Consider the following 17,986-nt stretch of genomic DNA (forward strand, 5'->3'; position numbering starts at 1 on the left):
CGACACGGTTGTTGTCTAAAGTAAATTTTTTTTAAATTTTTTAAACCCTGAACCCGTGTTTTCACTTGCGCTGTGCTGAGACCCGACATCGCAGGGTTTCGTGTATTCACAACGTCGGTACGAGTGCGATGCGGACAACTTTTTTCCCCACCTTGAGCTTGACCGTGTCGACCTGAAACGCCAGTTCGGGCAAGAGTCGGTCGATTGCGCTGCGGTCGAACTCGTCCGCTTGCTCATGTGGTTCTTTGTAGGGAAGTTTCCAAGCCAGCGACACGTGAAACGCGTCGGGCAGGGTTGGCAGATCTGAGTCGGCGCACACTTGATTGCAAGCAGCCAGCAAGGTGTGCAGTTGCGGATTTTGATTGGCTCGCAACGTGAAAAATAAGCGTGACCGGTCCGAATTGGTCACCCATTCGGCGTGCGAGAACGTGACCGTGAACGAAGCTGGTGCGCCAGCATTGGCCACGGCGGCCGTGACCGCGTCGACGAACGCGTCACGAGCATGATCAGAAGCCAGGACGAGAGGAGCAGACAAGGACAGGTGTAATGGCAATTCGGCACCTAGTGGTGATACCACGAGCGATAGGCAGCCCGGGGGTACGACATTGTCTAATTCGGCCATAAGATCGTCGTCGCGCACGATCCACTCCACGTAAACGTGAACCGGCCACTGGCCCTCGTGATGACCCACCTGCCTGGAGCGTCCGCTGTGCAATGCCGGATCGTCGCCAATTCTTGGTGCCGCAGTGTAGTAATCAAAGAACCGGTCTGGTAATGGCGGTGGCCTTTTCTGATTGTCGTGAGAAGAAGACATTGATGACATTTTGCGGCGAAATTTTTGTTAATTGTAACTTGTTTTCTTTCGTGGAGAAAGGTTTTCTTGAAAAAGCCAAAAAAAAAAAAATAAAATAAAATAAATTTGAACTTTAAAATTTAAAATTTAAAATTTAATTGTTTTTACATTTAACATTGTGTGGCGTTTATCATTTGGCCCAATCAAGCAATTTTTTGTGACTTTTTGTGACACGCGCTTGACGTCAGATCATCGCCGGACCCTTCTTTGCCTTCATCAGTTTTCAATATAAATTCACCGGGGAAGCCGCCCAGGTTTTTACCGCTTCTTCTTCATTTATACTTCTAAACAATGACTTCTTTATACGTAACTTTTAGTCAGTCTGACTTATTACACCAGAATAATCATTATTCTAACCCGGCTTATTTTCATCATCAGCAGCCATATGAGCTTCGCCAAGCTCGAGAACAGCATAATTTCCATCAACACGGCCGTCACAACTGCAGTCATTGCAAGCCATTAGGTGACGTTTCAACCGACGTTATTGATAGACTGGACCAGAGCCATAATAATCCATACCATCACGAAGGCCCGTTTGACGCCGCCTTGCCATCCCGCAACAAAGGCCCAAACGCGCCGCTCGACGCGGTTGCAAGAACAAACTTGCTTGCCATGGCAGCCATTGCACCCGGCTCTTTGGCAGACGCCATTAACAATCACAACCCGATTGATAACGTGGCCGTGTTTAAATCAGGCGTGCCGGCACCTGGATTACCCAACGGATTGGAGTACCCAGAAGAAGATTCATTTATTGACCCGCTTCATGATTTTATAGACATCCATGCTCAAGTTTGGCCCGGCAATGACTACGCCACCGCGGGCACAAATGCTGTTAAAGTTCAACAATCAGCTGAGGCAGCTAAGAGCAACAAAAGATTCCGCCGCTTGTCTTTATTTTCTAGAAACAAAAATTAAGAAAAAAACTAAACGCAAGTTATTATTTTCTTAATAGAAACAATTTATACAACAAATGCAAAAAAAAAAAATTGATTTTTTTTTGCACATATATATATTTTTTTTCGGCGCAAATTTGGGTTAAAATGGTTCATAAGTTTTGGTGCAATGTTCATGTGCAGCGTGCTACATATTTGGAATGTATATAAATATTATATTAATGTATGATAACTAAAAAAAAAAATGCCATATATTTCTATAAACATTGTCTTTTCGCAACGTATTGTTGTTGCCTTTGCATCGAACGCGACTCATTGTAACTTAATTGTAATGATGTGACAGGCCAAGATCTTTACGTGTCGCGCATCGCGCATTAACCCCAACCATAATACTTGAACTTACAAAGCTTAACTCAAACCGTTTTAATGAAAAGTCAATCATTTAATCTCAATTAGAAAATACTTTAATAAATCACGAAGTCATATACCAACACAAAATTAAACTTTCTTTGAAAATCAACAATTAAAAATCATCGACCTAACAACAAGATCCAAAAAAAAAAAAATAATTCACCGCAAATTATAACTGCATAGTACTCAAAACATTGAATTGATCAGCATACACAGAAACGATGCCAAAACAACTGCTGACAAGGACATGAATGATGTCGACGATATGGCTGCGTTGGTGGACTGGCTTGCCACTGCAGGCGTATTAGTAATCGTACTGGATGCGTTGCCGGATGCCACTGCTCTGGCGCTGGTGGCGGCAGCAGCAGCAGCAGTCGTGACACTACCAGTAGCGGACGAGTTGGCCAAAAATGATGAAGTGGCAACGTGGCTGGTGGTGGCAGGTTTCGAGCGCGTGGCTGACGCAGTGATTTCCACCGTCGGCGTCGCGTACTCGGCACCCGGGCTGTCCACGGTCGTGCCGTTCCAGCAGTGCTGCGAAAAGCAACTTTGGCACTGCGCTAGCACGTCTGTGCCCTGTCGTTGCACTTCCCGATGGATCAACGCGCAGGCCAAGCATTGCGGCCAATCCTCTTGCAACGTGCCGTTACCCTGCGTGCCCAAATTATACCCGTTCTGAATAAAGCTGGCAACCTCGTCACTCGTGTACGACAGTTTCAACGTGGACGTGTTGGTCAAATAACTGTACGGATGATTGGCCAGGTAAACAATCAAGGGAGAATCCGTGTCGTTGCAGCCGAAAAATGTCGGCTGCTTGGTTAATCCGGCGCCGACAAACGTGTTGTACGACGGAACCTCGGCCATCTTTTGCGTGCCATTGTTGCGATGGAATTGGCGATTATACGTGTAAATCAAAGATGAGCCATCAGGCCAGCCCTGGTCCGTATCCCGAGAGTTGTCCAGTGCAAAGATAACATCCACTTGTCGAGAAGGTTCAAGCAACGGCAGCAACGGCACATTCTGGCCGTCCTCGCCACCATCCGCCAACGAAACGTATTCGTCATCTTTCACATACGCATCCGGCACACCAGCAAACGGATTCGGCCCATAAGCGGCGAAATCACGCGTCGAATTGTAATCTTCCAGTGAGTCCAGCAATGCGACCGGCACTAATGAGTCCTGAACTGCGACCAAATTCAATGGGGCAACGTTGAACAACGAAGACGACGTTCCAACCACGAACCCGGCATTATCAAATCCAACAACGCAATTTTTGGCCTTGCCATCATTCACCGGGCTTCCCAAATACTTGGTCACGGCAAACGAATTCAGCGTGTCATCCCAACTGCCAAACTCATACGGAGAAACCTCATACACGGTCGAGTTGTAAAAAGACGCGGTTTGTCCTTTCAACACGTCAACAGAGAGAACGATTGGATACGGCACGTCAAAATTTAAAAATGCTGGTGTCCAAAGAATATCTGAAAACGCAAGGCCAGACCCGCCGTCCGTATAGTTAAACAACTGCTGCCCAAGCAATTGTCCCCAATAATCAGTCAAAGAAATTGGAAACCCAGCATCAGCTTTGCCAGAGGTTTGATCAACCAAGTTATCGTAGTACCTTTCGTTCAAGGAAACGTTTGTGCCCTTTGGCGCCAATAACGAATTTTGCAAATCCCAAAGTACCGGGTCAGCTTGCAAATCAACCACGGACGAAAAATTGTTCAGCACGACCGAGCCGACAAGCCAGTTACCGCCCGACAGGCCCACAATGTATGAACTGGCTTGCAACAAGCCACCAATGTGACCTTCATCAGTCGCACCGGGAGTTCTGACATCAGCCGCTGCCAAAAATCCAGCGCCGTTAAGCATGGCACGGTAACCGCCGCCGGAAAAGGCAAGGCCAATGTTGATTGTCGAATTGGATAAGAATTCGGTCGGATCGAACCCATCCAGGTTTACCCGGTCCAGTAAATTAATCAAAGCATCCTTAGCCGCTGCTTGCCTGCCGGAGATGTACGCGGTCTCATTAGTCGACAATTCGGTGGCCTGGCGAACAAGATCGTATGTCGGACACGCAGCTTCCTGAGGTGTATAGTTTGCGCTAACAAACGACCGGCGTTGCAAGGTATTGGCCAATGCAGCATTACGAGCAGCAAACTTAGCAAAGTATTGCTCCGTGCGAGCCACAATCTCAGCCTGATCGTGCGGGTCGTCGACCATGCGGTACAACAGCGCATCGATAGCTTCCTGTGATTCTGGCAGGCGGTCGTGTACGGGCACGTTTTGCCGGGCTGCAATGCAAGTCAAGCAAAATAACATTAGCATGATGCAAAATTTTATATGGTGCAAACTGAAAACTCACCTTCTGCTGAAACACACAATGCGGCAGTGGCACACAATGCCAAGTACGTCGTAGACAAGCACTTCATGACAATGCGTATTATATTTATATATCCACAATGAGAAAACAAATATATATGCAATAAATAAATGAATGATATCCAAGCGAGTGTAAAGTTGAAAATAAAAAAAACAAGTAAACCAAAATTTACCAGCTCATGTATATCATCAATTGCCCACAAGTAAATGCTCAATCGTCCTTGTCTCAATTTGCATTTTTATTTTTTTTCCAGGCGCGGGGTAGGGAATGGTTCAACGTAAAAGTTAAAAATTAAATGCTTAATTAAGCAGGACAATAAATTCACTCATGTTTATTTTGGCAACAAAACAAAGACCATTATTCAGTTGATTACAAACAAACATGCTAATTAAAGCAAGAACGTAAACAAAGTAAACTTGCCCAAAAAAAATACGGACATCAGAATACTGCTGCACTCTGTGGTTTTAAAAATGGAAAAAAAAGTACGTGTAAACAAGCGCACATGAGATGCACACTAAGCTAGCTAGGTTATGGGTGGAGGAATGGTTAGGGTAGAATAGTGGACTGGCCCCCGTCCCCGACCCCGACCCCGTATGTTCAGGTCGTGATCCCAATTAAGACTGACTGGTTTGGAATACAGGCTACGAATTCCTGCACCCTGTCACAGTACGTAATTAATTATAAGTAACTAGCTGACCGAAGATCAAAAAACTATTTGCATAAAGCATAGCCATATAGTAAATCGCAATATTTTATCTTTTCGTTTTATCATTATTTTGCCATTTATAATTGCTTACGGGTTTTCTCATAGTATGCAAACATCAATCACTACTGAAGGCCTTATGGAAGAATCAGTAGACTTGCTTACGTGGTAAATCGTATTTTTTAACACGTGACTAAAGCTTCCCCAGGTCCATAGTCGGAACGCTCTGCAACACAAAGTAGACATGTAGTATACGCTTAAAAGAAACACGGGAGAAAAAATTAAAAAAAAGAAAAAACAAAAGCACAAAATAAGGCGGGCTTTCTTTTCTTTTTGCCCCACTCATACGTATCCCTCCTCATCGCGCAACTTTCCGACATGACAGAAGTTAATTCTAAATCATTGCGTAACAATGTTATAATATTTATTTTTTCTATGAGACATAACCAAATACAAAACTTGGAAACGTTTTGTTAAGCCTCTTGTCGTGCCAGTTTGCCTACGCTTTTTTTTACCCACAATAGTGTCCTTGTTCTGTCCGGCCTGGGGTGAATATATATAATATATATACCTACAATACAATCGTCGCTGCAAACACTTTGTTTACATTCAGCTTCATATACGAAATCCACAAAAATGTCTTTTCATGGACCAGTTTATCTCCGTAATCCACAGCATTTCCAAGATAATGACCATTCCTTCGATTATATATCCACATTGGACATGCGTTACTTCATCAGCATTCATCATCCTGCCTATAGTCCGCCATCTGATCTGCTGTTTAAATTATATTCGTCTGATCACAGAATGGGGGGGATTCATTTCGGGCTTGTTATGGATGCCTGCACAATAATTGCGAACAACAGAAGAGATGGGTGGCTGTCAACTGATCGCAATGGCGAAAATCGAGTAAATGGTGATCTCGACCAAGTTCTTGCACTTGGGAATTATTGGTATCACTTACCACGAGAAAGTATGGCAATCTGGTTTTGACTTGTTTTAACTTTTGATTGACTTTGCTTTCCATAGATGGCAAAATTCCTAAATGGCCCGTCGTGACCTGTTTCAAGGATTGGGAATTCCCATCTTCTTTGCCCCCCTCGTGGATTAGAGTTCCAAATGCACAAAAACCTTTGTTCTCATTTGCCCCATCAGAAATTATCTCATCTATCCATACGAGAGATGTATACTGTCGCATAACGGGACATAATACAGCGACTGACGTGGCTCATATTATTCCACGAGCGGAAAAAGATTGGTTTGAAAATAACGGGATGAGATACTGGAACTGGGAACCGAGTCTTCTCGAGAAATCATTGCTTGACGATCAAACTAATTTGATGTTGTTAAGGTCAGACGTTCATCAGGCGTTTGATGACAAGTACTTTGTATTATATCCCAAGGACTCGGCCGGTTTTTATGTCCACATGTTACATTATACAACCGACTTGGGTGTACTGTATCATAATTCCAAGACGCATCCTCTTCTTAACTGTCAACCTGAGTTTCTATATGCCAGGTTTGCATGGTCCTTGTTCCCCTTAATTACTGGGTTCTTAGGTACTTCTGTTGAAAAAGAGGTAATTAGTGTCGCGGAAGGTGGGCATCGTAGTATAATAACAGCAAGAAAAATCGAAACAAAGCGCAGGTATAGTCAAAAATCTAGTCAAGGTACAGCCATGTCTGAAGCTAGATCAGAAGGGAATGCCCAGGTTGGGTGGATTACTCGCAAACCCAAACTCCAGTTACGAGGGAATAATCAAGAAAACGTTAACCTGTCTGATTCGGAGGAAACAAGGCTGGCCAAGATGCGCGAGGCGGAACTGGAAAAACAAAGACCAAAAGGGTTTGTTCCATTTAAGGGCGACCCTTTTGAAGGTAAGCCGGATCCCATTACGGTGTTTGAACGTCTGGGTTATGATGTAGTGGACGATAGAGATATGGGCTGAGTGTTTGCAAAGCACATATTTTTAATTGTAATAAATATTATTCCAGTAACGTTTTATATTGTCATATTCCTTGTTATTACTACACATGAACCTATGGAGGACTGTGTAATTTTTTTTTTTTTTTTTTTGCCTCTCTCTGTACATGCTGTAGCAACGTCGTTTGAGTAGAGTTATTCTGACCGTATTTTTACCACTAAACAAGTTTACTAAATTACAGTATTTTATCTTTTTTTTTTTTTTGTCATTGTTTTGCCAGTTGTAATTATTTACGCGCTAATTATTTTATCCAACGTACATTTTTGACCCCGTTTTTCGTTTCTCCATATAGTATAATCACGAATTAATATAAATTTCTATACTATTTAGACTAATAACGTACAACACCACTTTGCGAGCCCACACCTCCAACCCCACAACTCTACGAAAATATTTAATAGCTCAGACTGATTAAAACTAGCTGGAATGCGATAAATTGGAACGCGAGTGACGTGCCATCAGCGTACAATCGTAGAAACAGTGCTGCAACGTATCGAGGCCATCCTGGCAGAGAGCGCACTGCGTCGGATCCTCAAGGTCGGCCCCATTATGCGGCAGCATTAAACATTGAACGACGTGGGGATACATGAAATGAGCTGTTTGTTTCCCACTAATTATTCCAATGGTAGAGTCCCATGACCTCAGCCCAGCGTTGCTGCCAATGGTCGTCATTCATGCCATGGCTTGGAGGAACATGTTATAGAATTCAAATAAAAAAAGTAAAAAAAGACATAATGTAAGGGTTATACAGCTCGAACAACGACTCTTATCCAAACTTTGAGAATTTATTAACACTAATTAAGTAGTAAACTAACCATTGTGGAAACATATCTTTGAGAATAATAAAACAAGCCTTTGGTTATTGCCCGTACCAAGGTGTGGGAAATAGCTCCATTCTTATATCTATTTTCCCGGTATATTTCCGTACAATAAACTTTCAAACAACGCATAGTACAAACAACTCAACTTCATAACCCTCTGTTCGGTCCTCCGTTTTGTTCTCCGTGCCGTAACATCCGGCTTCCGTTCGTGCGTCGCGATCGCGATGTCGGACTGTGTGGTGTCAGGGGTGTTTCATGACTGATAATAAGGAATAAAACGATATAAACCGTTCCTGGAATAATATTTATTACAATTAAAAATATGTGCTTTGCAAACACTCAGCCCATATCTCTATCGTCCACTACATCATAACCCAGACGTTCAAACACCGTAATGGGATCCGGCTTACCTTCAAAAGGGTCGCCCTTAAATGGAACAAACCCTTTTGGTCTTTGTTTTTCCAGTTCCGCCTCGCGCATCTTGGCCAGCCTTGTTTCCTCCGAATCAGACAGGTTAACGTTTTCTTGATTATTCCCTCGTAACTGGAGTTTGGGTTTGCGAGTAACCCACCCAACCTGGGCATTCCCTTCTGATCTAGCTTCAGACATGGCTGTACCTTGACTAGATTTTTGACTATACATGCTCTTGTTTTCAATTTTTCTTGCTGTTATTATACTACGTTGCCCATCTTCCGCAACACTAATTACCTCTTTTTCAACAGAAGTACCTAAGAACCCAGTAATTAATGGGAACAAGGACCATGCAAACCTGGCATATAGAAACTCAGGTTGACAGTTAAGAAGAGAATGCGTCTTGGAATTATGATATAGTACTCCCAAGTCGCTCATATATTCCAACATGTGGACATAGAAACCACTCGCGTCCTTGGGATATAATACAAGGTATTTGTCGTCAAACGCCTGATGAACGTCAGCCCTTAACAACATCAAATTAGCTTGACTTTCAAGCAATGATGTCTCGCAAAGATTTTTTTCCCAGTTCCAGTGTCTCATCCCGTTAATTTCAAACCACTCTTTTTCCGCTCGTGGAATAATATGAGCCACGTCAGTCGCTGTATTATGTCCCGTTATGCGACATTATACATGTCTTGCACGGATAAATAGGATCATTTCTGATGGGGCGAATGAGATCACAGGTTGTTGAGCTTTTGGAACTATAACCCATGAGGAGGGCAAAGAAGATGGGAATTCCCAATCCTTGAAACAGGTCACGACGGGCCATTTAGGAATTTCGCCATCTATGGAAAGCAAAGTTCAATAAAAAGCTCAAACTAATCAAACCAGATTGAAATACCTTTTCGTAATAGGTGATACCAATAATTCTTAAGTGCAAGAACTTGGTCGAGATCACCATTTACTCGACGTTCGCCATCGCGATCAGTGGCCAGCCATCCATCTCGTTCGTTGTTTGCAATAATTGCGCAGGCATCCATAACAAGCCCGAAATGAATCCCCCCCATTCTGTGATCAGGCGAATATAATTTAAACAGCAGATCAGATGGCGGACTATAACCAGGATGACGAATTCTAATGAAGTAACGCATGTCCTGTGTGGATAGATAATCGAAAGAATATTCATTATCTTGTAATTGCCGTGGGTCACGGAGCTAGACTGGTCCATGAAAAGACATTTTTGTGGATTTCATATATGAAGCTGAATGTAAACGAGATGTTTGCAGCGATGATATATTATATATATATTTACCCCAGATTTATGGATCTTGCTAAAAGCGTAAAGTTTACTGACGCGCACGGGGCCGATCATGACGATTCTGACTTACATCGGCAACTTTTTTCTGTTTGAGAGTGATACATATACAATAGAAAGAAGGCGTGCGGGTCTGTATACGAATCCGATTAAAGACAGAGCCATAAATATAATCGGACGCATATAACAAGTTGGGCATATAAACGTGCCATTGGCTGGCTAATTACGTAAGGGATTACCTCTGTGTATGGACAAGGCTGTGTATGGACAAGGGGATCATATCCGTAATATCGTCAACCCTGGCCTTGTCCGACACTTTTTCGACGATCAGGTAAAATCACGACTATAAAGGCATAATGCGGTATAATTCACGTCTAGCGAAAAAATCACAAAAAAAAAAAAAAAAAAAAAATACACTGCTTTTATGCACCAAAAGTCGATATACCGTTGAAGGATTCAATGTTATTAATTTCAAGAAGCTATATGAAATAACACACCTTTTTTTTTTGTTTCTTACCCATATATCTTAAGCATGACTTAAATTCATGCGATTCGTAAAAAAAATTGCGCTCGTTAAAAACCGCCAAATAATATATGTACACCGTTTTGGTTAATTGTCAAAAACTCAAGGCATGGAGTTATAATGTAACGTACTAATTGTAAGTCACAAACCGCAAGTCGCAAAGCAAAAAAAAGAAACCAAAATGAAACAACTCCTGCAAATAAAAAAAAAAAAAATCCAATAACAAAAGCAAAAACTAACTTCCCATCTTCCAAATACCCTATTTAATTAACACGCTAAAGTCTTGTTCGTTGACTAAACATAATCTCATAAACTCCATCCAGCACAAATTCAACACCACAGCGCTGCCTAATTACCGGCAACGCAAACCACGTGCTTTGTTCACCTTTGCGACTCCAATACCTAATATCTTCCCTGGTTCTAGGCGCGTCAACAAATAGCTTCCAAAAATCCCTAATGTTTAAATCCGGTACGATGGTTATGATCTCCGAATTCATGAGTCGCCTGTCATCGTGTGTTAACAATTGCCGAAAAAAAAACGGCAATAAGCCGAGAAAGTCGAGTTGCGCAAGTCGATGCCGGATCTCAAAAACAATCAATCGCACCAGTTTGGATCTCCATGAATAAGTACCGTAATGTACATCTTGAGGCATGAATGGTGCCATGTAGGGCCTGGCTTGAGAAACAATAAAATGATTGACATTAAACAATTCCGAAACTCGCGTGTACGGAGCTTCTCTTTCGGATCGATTAGTTTCCGTATAAGACTTCCAACGAACTGGAGATCCCGTCGGTTCCCAATAAACAATTTTACCATGCTCATCTTTGCACATGATTTTTGTTTCCTCGTATAATCCTGGCATGGCATTGCTTGCACACGCAGCCGACCAAATCAACACGTTGGGCGTGGTCAAAAAATTAAACAAGGTCGGCACGTACTTGTTAGTTGAATGCACGGCAATGTTTAAAACCCGTTTCGTACGCGCATAGGCTTCTTCAAATGTCAAGTCACCAATGTTATCCTTCACCACCTGTTCGAGAACTTCAATGTCAAGCAGGTAACCTTTAGTGAGCCACCTGCGCAATCTCTGAAACCCCTGATATTCTCCGGCCGGCTTCTGCTTAGCAAAAGCTGACAGGTTAATGCCTCTCCCTTTTAATACTTCGGGTAGTTCTTCATCCGTATGCACACAAACCAGGGACACAATCAACGCGCCGACTCCAACTCCAGTAATGATCCTGGGCAAAAGATTGTGCTCGAACAATGCGCGCACAACACCAAGATGACACAATCCAAACAGGACTCCGCCTTGCAATACCAAAGTTGATAATCCATATGACTGCCTCGTATCATGTACCAAATCCAATTTTTGCTGCATGGTCATGTTGGGAACCGGACTGTTTAATAAAAATCGAAAACTGGACATGACCTCGACATTATATTTCTCAATCAAAAACTTGGTCCTGTAAACATGAATTAGATTGATATGAGAAATCATGATTTTTTTTAATATATATACCCAATGTAAGTGAAGAGCTTCTTGTTGGAAATGTTTCCCAAGTTTCGAATCAAGCCTGACCTAAGAATGTTTGTTAATTCCAAAATATCGCCCATTTCCTTTGCATCCATGATCGCGTCCAGTCGTTCGGATATTAACTTGTAATCATATTTTCTTGATTTCGGATTAGCCCTCCATAAATCGTTACAAAGAAGAGCATCCAAGCTGTATGCAAGATCCTACATTTTATAAACAAAAAAAAAAAAAGATTAACATGTTTTCGATTTTTTTACAAATCAAAATAGAAGCACTGACAAGCCATTCGGTGTATGTCATAGCACGACGCATTTTATCTATAAGCAGAGCTTCCGGACGGCGAGACAAAAATAAGTTCCATAATTTCTAGTTTGTCGTTAGTTTTTTGAAACCACAATAACGTAAAGCAACGTACGTTATACCAAAAACTGGCAACTTCGATCAACAATGAGACCAAGGACGAAAAAAACGTTTTCAGGGAAAACTACAAATTGTTAATGATCAAATACTTGGAATTAGTCCTTGATAGCACACCACTTACAAACAGGTTCAAAGCCATGATAAAACAAACATACGGTGCTGTATCGTCTTTGTATCGGAGAGACTACTGAGACGTACAATTAAGCGATGCCTATCAGGATCACGAGGGTAAGGCCCAACTAGGCCAACAGGTTTCTTTAATCCTTGACTTAATAATTAGTAATAAGTCAAGACACAACACAAGTTACAATTTCAATGTAAGTTTTAATGTTTATCGTCAACTGGTCTGGTTGTGTTGTTCACGTGTAAATTACCCTGCCCATAATAGTTCACAAATACAACTAACAAAATGGGACATTACGTTAAGACCAAGGCATTTGCGATAAAAAGTAGAAATGATTAGTTATTATTTTATAATAATGGCGTAATAGACAAAATTAAAAAAAATAAAATAAAAATAAAAAGGAAAATGGTCATAATATTATCGAAACCAGTCATTTCGTAGCCAGCCTTTCGTGGCTATGCGATTGATGCATGCGTCAGCCTGGTTATAGTCGCCAGCTTTGGAATGCCGCTGGCCGTTTCCAAAATACCTCGTGGGCAAGCCAACCACGGCACCGCCTTCGGTTGCAAATTTAACCGGATGTGCAATGTCATGGAATTGAGCCCAAGACACGTCTTTCCGTTTGTAATTCAACGTGTCGATGATTACGTCTGTCCACATTCCAGGACCGGACACTTCGTAAATATCAGCCGGCGAATAACTGGATAACAACTTTTGCTTTTTGATTTTGGACAGGTACCGAGCGTGTGACAAGATCCTGACGATGGCGGTTCTAATTGGCTTGGCAAATGGCTTTGCAATGATGGCATACTGCACAAAACCAAAGCCTCGATACCATCCGATGCGAGCCAAAGACGCGTCAGTGGCATAGGGCTCATCAAGTTCCATGCCGGTAATGATATCAGTGCCTGATGACCAAAGTGCAGGCTTTATCCAATCGCCAATTGGCTTTCGGCAATGTACATCAATATCGGCGTAAACACCTAATCGCATTAGCCTCTTTTATGGCAACAATATTTTTTTTTTTTTTTACCTCCATGCAAGTATAAAATTAGGTAGCGTAACAGGTCAACTTTAAGCGCTGAACTGGGAAAAGTATTATACAAGTGAACGATATCGGGAATGTCTTTGAATGCGGAAGCTACAAAAGCGTCACTTGCTTTTTCATCTAATATCTAAAAAGCCAGGTTAAAATCAAGCACAGACAAAACAAAACAAAATGAGAATGAAAATGATGAAGATTACCCTATGATCATACTCAGGATTAAGTTCGTTCCAACTTTGTACGGCAGCAGCATATTTTTTATTAACCTTCTTGGTGGTTTGCCATATGAATTTTGGCCATGCCTTTGCTGTCTTGGAACCGACGCTGGCCAGCTTGAGATTGACCAATTGGGAGTCAATGTAGTTTTCATAGTTTTTGTCAGGCGCTCGTCTGAACGTGGAAACGTATTTGTAAGTAGGAATTGGTGACCGTTCAATCACGAGTTGGCCGCTGTCGTCGACCGCGAGCTCGGCATGCCGGTCCCTGAAAGCGAGCAGCCATACCAGAAACGTGACGACGCCGGCGATGACGGCAATATTCCGGCGGTGCCTGTTGTTCGAGAGATTTATGTAGCCAATTACTGGGAGCAGCATTGAAATACAGACAGGCGTGGGTGAATCGGAGTGGGCAAACGAACGATTTAAAGGAAAAAAGAAGAGGCCATGATTTAATCGTCTGCGGCGGCAAGCGACGACGGCGACGCAACCATGCAGACGCCGCACAAGCCCTGAACACTCTTACATAAACATAATCACAACCACCAGTGATCTCAAATTCAAATCATACGGTTGGAAAAAAAAAAACACGTTGCGATACCATGTACTAGTTTCAAAATCCTGAACTACCAACACCTCAAGCTCCCTCACCGGTGCGTCGTCCGGTTCTTGAGCTCGGCCGTGATCAATTCCATCCGCTGCCGTTGCGCGGCCACGACCTCCTGGTTCTCGACCACAACTTGCTTAAACTCGGCTGCTTCTGCCTGGTCGGTCGTGTCGGCCACAAACGACTCAATTTCGTCGTTGGACCGTAGCAAGTGCTTGATTGAATTTGCCACCCGTGCTTGCTCTGAGTGCAGCGCTTCTGTCGGCAGAGCTGCAATGGTCTCAATGTATGTGATTGCCCAGTCTCCATCGTTCTCGTGACCATCAATGGGCGTGCTCGTCGTAGGCGTCGCAGCTGACGGTGCCATGATAAACGTATGGTGGTATGTGGACCACAACGGACGTGCAGAAATGTTGTCGTGGTCGAAAATCAATTTATTGATGACAAATTTGGCCAATGATAAACCCCAAACCCGATTCAAAATGTACAATTTTTTTTTTCTCTTCGGCCGCTGATTTAAATAAACATAAATCCCAGCTGAATAATTCGACAACGCTGTGGCAAACGGCAAATTAACTGAGAACATATCATATCTCTTCGTTATCTTGGGTTTTATTTACTAGGCTGAACAAAAAATTTCACAAATGTCAGCTGCTACTGCAACTGCTACTCCTGCGCCGGCGCCGGCGCTTGCACCTGATGGACCGCTGTACACATGCAACAGCTGTGGCGTGGGCTTTCCGGCTCCAGACTTGCAAAGGCGGCACATGAAGACCGACTGGCACAGATACAACCTCAAGCGCAGGGTTGCCACTTTGCCGCCCATCTCAGCCGAGATCTTTGCCGAGCGCGTGTTGCAGCAGATGGACATCACCAGGCAAAACGAGGAAAAACTGGCTTACGTGCAAGTATGCAAGGCCTGTGGCAACAAGCGGTTCACGTCAGCTGGTGCCTACGTTAATCACTTGTCTAGTGCCAAGCACAGGGAAAACGTGCGTGAATTTTCAACCCAGAGTGAAGTGGACGACTCAGCGAAGAAAGATCTTGAGATTTTAGACAGTGCTGACGATGATGCTGTTGAACCGACGAGCATTACGCGGGAAACATTTACTGAACTAGAACGGGAAGCCAATTTTAGAACAGTGTCATATCGTGACACGCGTGTTTCTAGTGGCAAAAAATCTCACAAGAAACATGGCAAACGACAGAATGGCAAGACAAAATCAGTGGTTGCAGGAAATTATGATGAAATTTCACATGAAGCTTTCGTGCAAACCGAGATTTCAAACAAGCACAAGGCAGACGCAGAGATTGCAGAGCAATTGCGACAGGCTGAGGAGCAAGATGAAAATGAGATAGATCATGATGACGACAACGATGTTGAAGCTGTTATTAAACGGAAATTGCAAAGAGCAGTCAAGCTTCCAATCACTGCCTGCATTTTCTGCCCGGCACAGCTGCCCGATTTGGACGCAAATGTTTCTCATATGCACCAGAAGCATGGCTTGTTTATTCCTGAACGACAGTATGTTACTGATCTTGAGGGACTGATCACGTATTTGTCAGAGAAAGCTTCGATCGGGAATATATGCTTGTACTGCTCGTTTGAAGGCCGCAGCTTTAATGCAGTTCGTGACCACATGACCGCCAAGGCGCATTGCAAAATTCCGTTTGATGCCGAGGATCAAGTTCTTGAACTATCTGATTTCTATGATTTTACGTCATCCTATCCCGATGAAGAAGAGTGGGAAGACGCCTCCGGTGACGAAGATATTGCTAGCGAATATGAGGATGAAGAACAGTCAAAGTCTGGCGCGTTGGTTACACGCAGGGTCGAATCCGAGCTTAGGCTTGACCCGAGCGGAACCGAGCTTCACCTACCACTGTCCGGCCTTCGAATTGGTCACAGATCATTGGCGAGATATTACAGGCAATCACTTCGACCCGAACCAGAACTCAGAGATGGCCAAGCTACGGTTATCGCTGCCAATCAACGACAATTTCTTGTCAAGGCTCGGCGGGATGCGGTCGCTGTCAAGCAAGACAAGAAAGCATGGCGTGATCAGTCGTTCAAGAATAACCAGAATATTCGAAGAGAACAGCGATACATCAACCAGCAGAAGCATTACAGAGATCCTATGTTAGGTGGTTAAATTATATGTCATATTCATATTTCATTTTTTGGGTTACATTTTACATTAAACAAAATCTTGCACGGGTTGTGTAAATTTTTTTCTAAATCTTTGTATAATTTATACATACGCAGATGACTCCCAATTATTCTATATTTTTTGAAAAAAAAAAAAAAAAAAAAAAAAAATTAACGCCATTCCTTAATACAAAATACCTTAACTTTTTATGTTTACTCGCAAAGTTTATGACTGGTTCCTGTAGATAATTTCTTTGCCGCCAATCGTTCCCGTGCGACCACTAACTCCAAACCTGATCATACCAGCACCGGTCTCACCTGCTCGCAATCCAGCCCAGGATAATCCGTTTGCTTTTTTGAGAGTGAGTTCAACTTTTGTGCCCATTACCTTGAATTTTGACTGTTCTGGAATGATCGGACCATAAAGTTTAAATTCAGTTTTAAATCGTTTAGTCCCCAAATGAATCAAGTCGAGCGCCAACGAATCCTGTGAGAATTCAACCTTGGATTTTTCTTCCTCGGTCTTTTTGGCAAAAACCGATACAATAACCGTGGTTGGGGTTTGATAAAAATCAGTCCGGCATTCAACAAGTTCATTATCCTGCTTGATGGCATTCCCATTAGTTGTTATTGCTGCTGCTGATGATGATGATGATGAAGCAGCTTCTGGCGGTCCCAAAAATAAATGATTACCAGTTTTGCAACCGGGGATTTTTAAAAACTCATCAAATTCAAGCACTCGTCGTTTGCAACATGACCAACCTTTTGATGCATCGTGGAAGACTGCCGTGCCCGGGTGGTGCACGCAATTATCCTTAGTTGTACCATCAAACTTGAAAGAACACCCATTACGCTTGCATTTTTTTCCATTCGGAATGTCGGCATCAATTGGATCTTCCAATTGTGCGGGAGCAGGGTTTGGTTCTGGTGATTTCTTGCTGGTTGGTGTGGTTGCTTGCGGAGGTGATGATAATGTTGGCGCAGTGTTGCTCACAGCAGCTAGCGTGCTGTTGTTACTAGTGGTTGAACCATATACTTCTGAGCCATCGGCATTGATGCTAGTTGGGATTAATTTCGTATCTGGCTTTTTGGCTGCAGGTGCAGGGTCTGGGACCTCAGTTGAATGTACTCCTGTAGTGCATCCTGGAATGTTCAAGAACTCATCAAATGAGATCACTCTTTTCTTGCAGCATGACCATCCTATGATTCGTAATAATTAGAAAACAAAAAAAAAATATATCTTGTGTATAACAGAAAAAAAAAAATAACTAAATTTATTACCTTTTAATGCGTCATGGAAAATTGGAGGGCCAGGGTGATAGTTGCATTCTGATTCATCGGAAGATGAAAATTGTTTGCCACAACCCTTATGAGTGCACGTCTTTGTTGCCATTGTTAACACTCACACAAAATACACAAGTACTAATTGAAAATAAAAACCTCCAATAAATAAAAAATAAAAAATAAAAAAGAATATGTACGAATGCGATTTCGACGTTGTGCCCAAAAAAAAAAAAAGGATTCGATCAATTTCGATGTTTTGTCATAATACGCTATTCCAAACTTGGCAAATGGAAACACCTTAAATCA

The 17,986-nt window shown here is 42.7% G+C and overlaps 10 protein-coding genes across 10 annotated transcripts; 3 read left to right on the forward strand and 7 right to left on the reverse strand.

Annotated features, from left to right (window-relative positions):
• Positions 1-72: 72 nt before the first annotated feature.
• V1514DRAFT_326077 (U6 snRNA phosphodiesterase Usb1) lies at positions 73-891 on the reverse strand. Its single transcript, XM_066926729.1, has one exon. The coding sequence runs from the start codon at positions 821-823 to the stop codon at positions 107-109; it is 717 nt and encodes a 238-aa protein (XP_066785210.1). The 5' UTR covers positions 824-891; the 3' UTR covers positions 73-106.
• A 189-nt stretch (positions 892-1,080) lies between these two features.
• Positions 1,081-1,994, forward strand: V1514DRAFT_326078 (uncharacterized protein). The gene has a single exon (XM_066926730.1). The coding sequence runs from the start codon at positions 1,145-1,147 to the stop codon at positions 1,766-1,768; it is 624 nt and encodes a 207-aa protein (XP_066785211.1). The 5' UTR covers positions 1,081-1,144; the 3' UTR covers positions 1,769-1,994.
• V1514DRAFT_326079 (lysophospholipase catalytic domain-containing protein) lies at positions 1,993-5,014 on the reverse strand. The gene is made up of 2 exons (XM_066926731.1): positions 4,523-5,014; positions 1,993-4,451 (listed from the first exon to the last, which is right to left on the reverse strand). Exons 1-2 carry the CDS (start codon positions 4,587-4,589, stop codon positions 2,344-2,346), a joined length of 2,175 nt encoding a protein of 724 aa, XP_066785212.1. The 5' UTR covers positions 4,590-5,014; the 3' UTR covers positions 1,993-2,343.
• Positions 5,015-5,510: 496 nt separating this feature from the next.
• V1514DRAFT_194182 (uncharacterized protein) lies at positions 5,511-7,462 on the forward strand. Its single transcript, XM_066924635.1, has 2 exons — positions 5,511-6,216; positions 6,273-7,462. Exons 1-2 carry the CDS (start codon positions 5,880-5,882, stop codon positions 7,190-7,192), a joined length of 1,257 nt encoding a protein of 418 aa, XP_066785213.1. The 5' UTR covers positions 5,511-5,879; the 3' UTR covers positions 7,193-7,462.
• Positions 7,463-8,337: 875 nt separating this feature from the next.
• V1514DRAFT_326091 (uncharacterized protein) lies at positions 8,338-10,078 on the reverse strand. The gene is made up of 4 exons (XM_066926732.1): positions 9,365-10,078; positions 9,165-9,308; positions 8,626-9,122; positions 8,338-8,592 (listed from the first exon to the last, which is right to left on the reverse strand). Exons 1-4 carry the CDS (start codon positions 9,612-9,614, stop codon positions 8,389-8,391), a joined length of 1,095 nt encoding a protein of 364 aa, XP_066785214.1. The 5' UTR covers positions 9,615-10,078; the 3' UTR covers positions 8,338-8,388.
• A 50-nt stretch (positions 10,079-10,128) lies between these two features.
• On the reverse strand, positions 10,129-12,609 carry V1514DRAFT_326093 (acyl transferase/acyl hydrolase/lysophospholipase). Its single transcript, XM_066926733.1, has 5 exons — positions 12,378-12,609; positions 12,252-12,320; positions 12,116-12,202; positions 11,822-12,039; positions 10,129-11,765 (listed from the first exon to the last, which is right to left on the reverse strand). Exons 1-5 carry the CDS (start codon positions 12,393-12,395, stop codon positions 10,577-10,579), a joined length of 1,581 nt encoding a protein of 526 aa, XP_066785215.1. The 5' UTR covers positions 12,396-12,609; the 3' UTR covers positions 10,129-10,576.
• An 83-nt stretch (positions 12,610-12,692) lies between these two features.
• Positions 12,693-14,171, reverse strand: V1514DRAFT_194300 (nucleotide-diphospho-sugar transferase). Its single transcript, XM_066924636.1, has 3 exons — positions 13,626-14,171; positions 13,414-13,555; positions 12,693-13,363 (listed from the first exon to the last, which is right to left on the reverse strand). The coding sequence occupies exons 1-3, from the start codon at positions 14,016-14,018 to the stop codon at positions 12,798-12,800; spliced, it is 1,101 nt and encodes a 366-aa protein (XP_066785216.1). The 5' UTR covers positions 14,019-14,171; the 3' UTR covers positions 12,693-12,797.
• Positions 14,172-14,287: 116 nt separating this feature from the next.
• On the reverse strand, positions 14,288-14,614 carry V1514DRAFT_341085 (uncharacterized protein; the record flags this gene model as incomplete). The annotated part of the gene is made up of 1 exon (XM_066929046.1): positions 14,288-14,614. One exon carries the CDS (start codon positions 14,612-14,614, stop codon positions 14,288-14,290), a length of 327 nt encoding a protein of 108 aa, XP_066785217.1.
• On the forward strand, positions 14,570-16,555 carry V1514DRAFT_326098 (C2H2 type zinc-finger-domain-containing protein). The gene has a single exon (XM_066926734.1). It carries the CDS (start codon positions 14,892-14,894, stop codon positions 16,398-16,400), a length of 1,509 nt encoding a protein of 502 aa, XP_066785218.1. The 5' UTR covers positions 14,570-14,891; the 3' UTR covers positions 16,401-16,555.
• Positions 16,542-17,909, reverse strand: V1514DRAFT_326099 (uncharacterized protein). The gene is made up of 2 exons (XM_066926735.1): positions 17,678-17,909; positions 16,542-17,596 (listed from the first exon to the last, which is right to left on the reverse strand). Exons 1-2 carry the CDS (start codon positions 17,787-17,789, stop codon positions 16,623-16,625), a joined length of 1,086 nt encoding a protein of 361 aa, XP_066785219.1. The 5' UTR covers positions 17,790-17,909; the 3' UTR covers positions 16,542-16,622.
• Positions 17,910-17,986: the final 77 nt, after the last annotated feature.

Source organism: Lipomyces japonicus (genome assembly GCF_038497905.1).
Source record: "Lipomyces japonicus strain CBS 7319 unplaced genomic scaffold V1514scaffold_6, whole genome shotgun sequence".
NCBI lineage: Eukaryota > Fungi > Ascomycota > Lipomycetes > Lipomycetales > Lipomycetaceae > Lipomyces > Lipomyces japonicus.

What these genes read in the sequence shown, in the direction of transcription:
- V1514DRAFT_326098 (XM_066926734.1), top strand. Translation starts at nt 14,892, where the DNA reads ATGTCAGCTGCTACTGCAACTGCTACTCCTGCGCCGGCGCCGGCGCTT.
- V1514DRAFT_326078 (XM_066926730.1), top strand. Translation starts at nt 1,145, where the DNA reads ATGACTTCTTTATACGTAACTTTTAGTCAGTCTGACTTATTACACCAG.
- V1514DRAFT_326079 (XM_066926731.1), bottom strand. Translation starts at nt 4,589, where the DNA reads ATGAAGTGCTTGTCTACGACGTACTTGGCATTGTGTGCCACTGCCGCA. An exon ending in ATTGTGTGTTTCAGCAGAAG is followed by an intron (nt 4,452 to 4,522) that starts GTGAGTTTTCAG and finishes CTTGCATTGCAG; the next exon opens with CCCGGCAAAACGTGCCCGTA.
- V1514DRAFT_326077 (XM_066926729.1), bottom strand. Translation starts at nt 823, where the DNA reads ATGTCATCAATGTCTTCTTCTCACGACAATCAGAAAAGGCCACCGCCA.
- V1514DRAFT_194300 (XM_066924636.1), bottom strand. Translation starts at nt 14,018, where the DNA reads ATGCTGCTCCCAGTAATTGGCTACATAAATCTCTCGAACAACAGGCAC. An exon ending in ATCCTGAGTATGATCATAGG is followed by an intron (nt 13,556 to 13,625) that starts GTAATCTTCATC and finishes CTGGCTTTTTAG; the next exon opens with ATATTAGATGAAAAAGCAAG. An exon ending in AATTTTATACTTGCATGGAG is followed by an intron (nt 13,364 to 13,413) that starts GTAAAAAAAAAA and finishes TAATGCGATTAG; the next exon opens with GTGTTTACGCCGATATTGAT.
- V1514DRAFT_326091 (XM_066926732.1), bottom strand. Translation starts at nt 9,614, where the DNA reads ATGCGTTACTTCATTAGAATTCGTCATCCTGGTTATAGTCCGCCATCT. An exon ending in AGAAATGATCCTATTTATCC is followed by an intron (nt 9,123 to 9,164) that starts GTGCAAGACATG and finishes GACATAATACAG; the next exon opens with CGACTGACGTGGCTCATATT. An exon ending in GATCAGAAGGGAATGCCCAG is followed by an intron (nt 8,593 to 8,625) that starts GTTGGGTGGGTT and finishes CCCAAACTCCAG; the next exon opens with TTACGAGGGAATAATCAAGA.
- V1514DRAFT_326099 (XM_066926735.1), bottom strand. Translation starts at nt 17,789, where the DNA reads ATGGCAACAAAGACGTGCACTCATAAGGGTTGTGGCAAACAATTTTCA. An exon ending in TTTCCATGACGCATTAAAAG is followed by an intron (nt 17,597 to 17,677) that starts GTAATAAATTTA and finishes TACGAATCATAG; the next exon opens with GATGGTCATGCTGCAAGAAA.
- V1514DRAFT_194182 (XM_066924635.1), top strand. Translation starts at nt 5,880, where the DNA reads ATGTCTTTTCATGGACCAGTTTATCTCCGTAATCCACAGCATTTCCAA. An exon ending in GTATCACTTACCACGAGAAA is followed by an intron (nt 6,217 to 6,272) that starts GTATGGCAATCT and finishes TGCTTTCCATAG; the next exon opens with ATGGCAAAATTCCTAAATGG.
- V1514DRAFT_326093 (XM_066926733.1), bottom strand. An exon ending in TTGCCAGTTTTTGGTATAAC is followed by an intron (nt 12,203 to 12,251) that starts GTACGTTGCTTT and finishes ACGACAAACTAG; the next exon opens with AAATTATGGAACTTATTTTT. An exon ending in TGACATACACCGAATGGCTT is followed by an intron (nt 12,040 to 12,115) that starts GTCAGTGCTTCT and finishes TATAAAATGTAG; the next exon opens with GATCTTGCATACAGCTTGGA.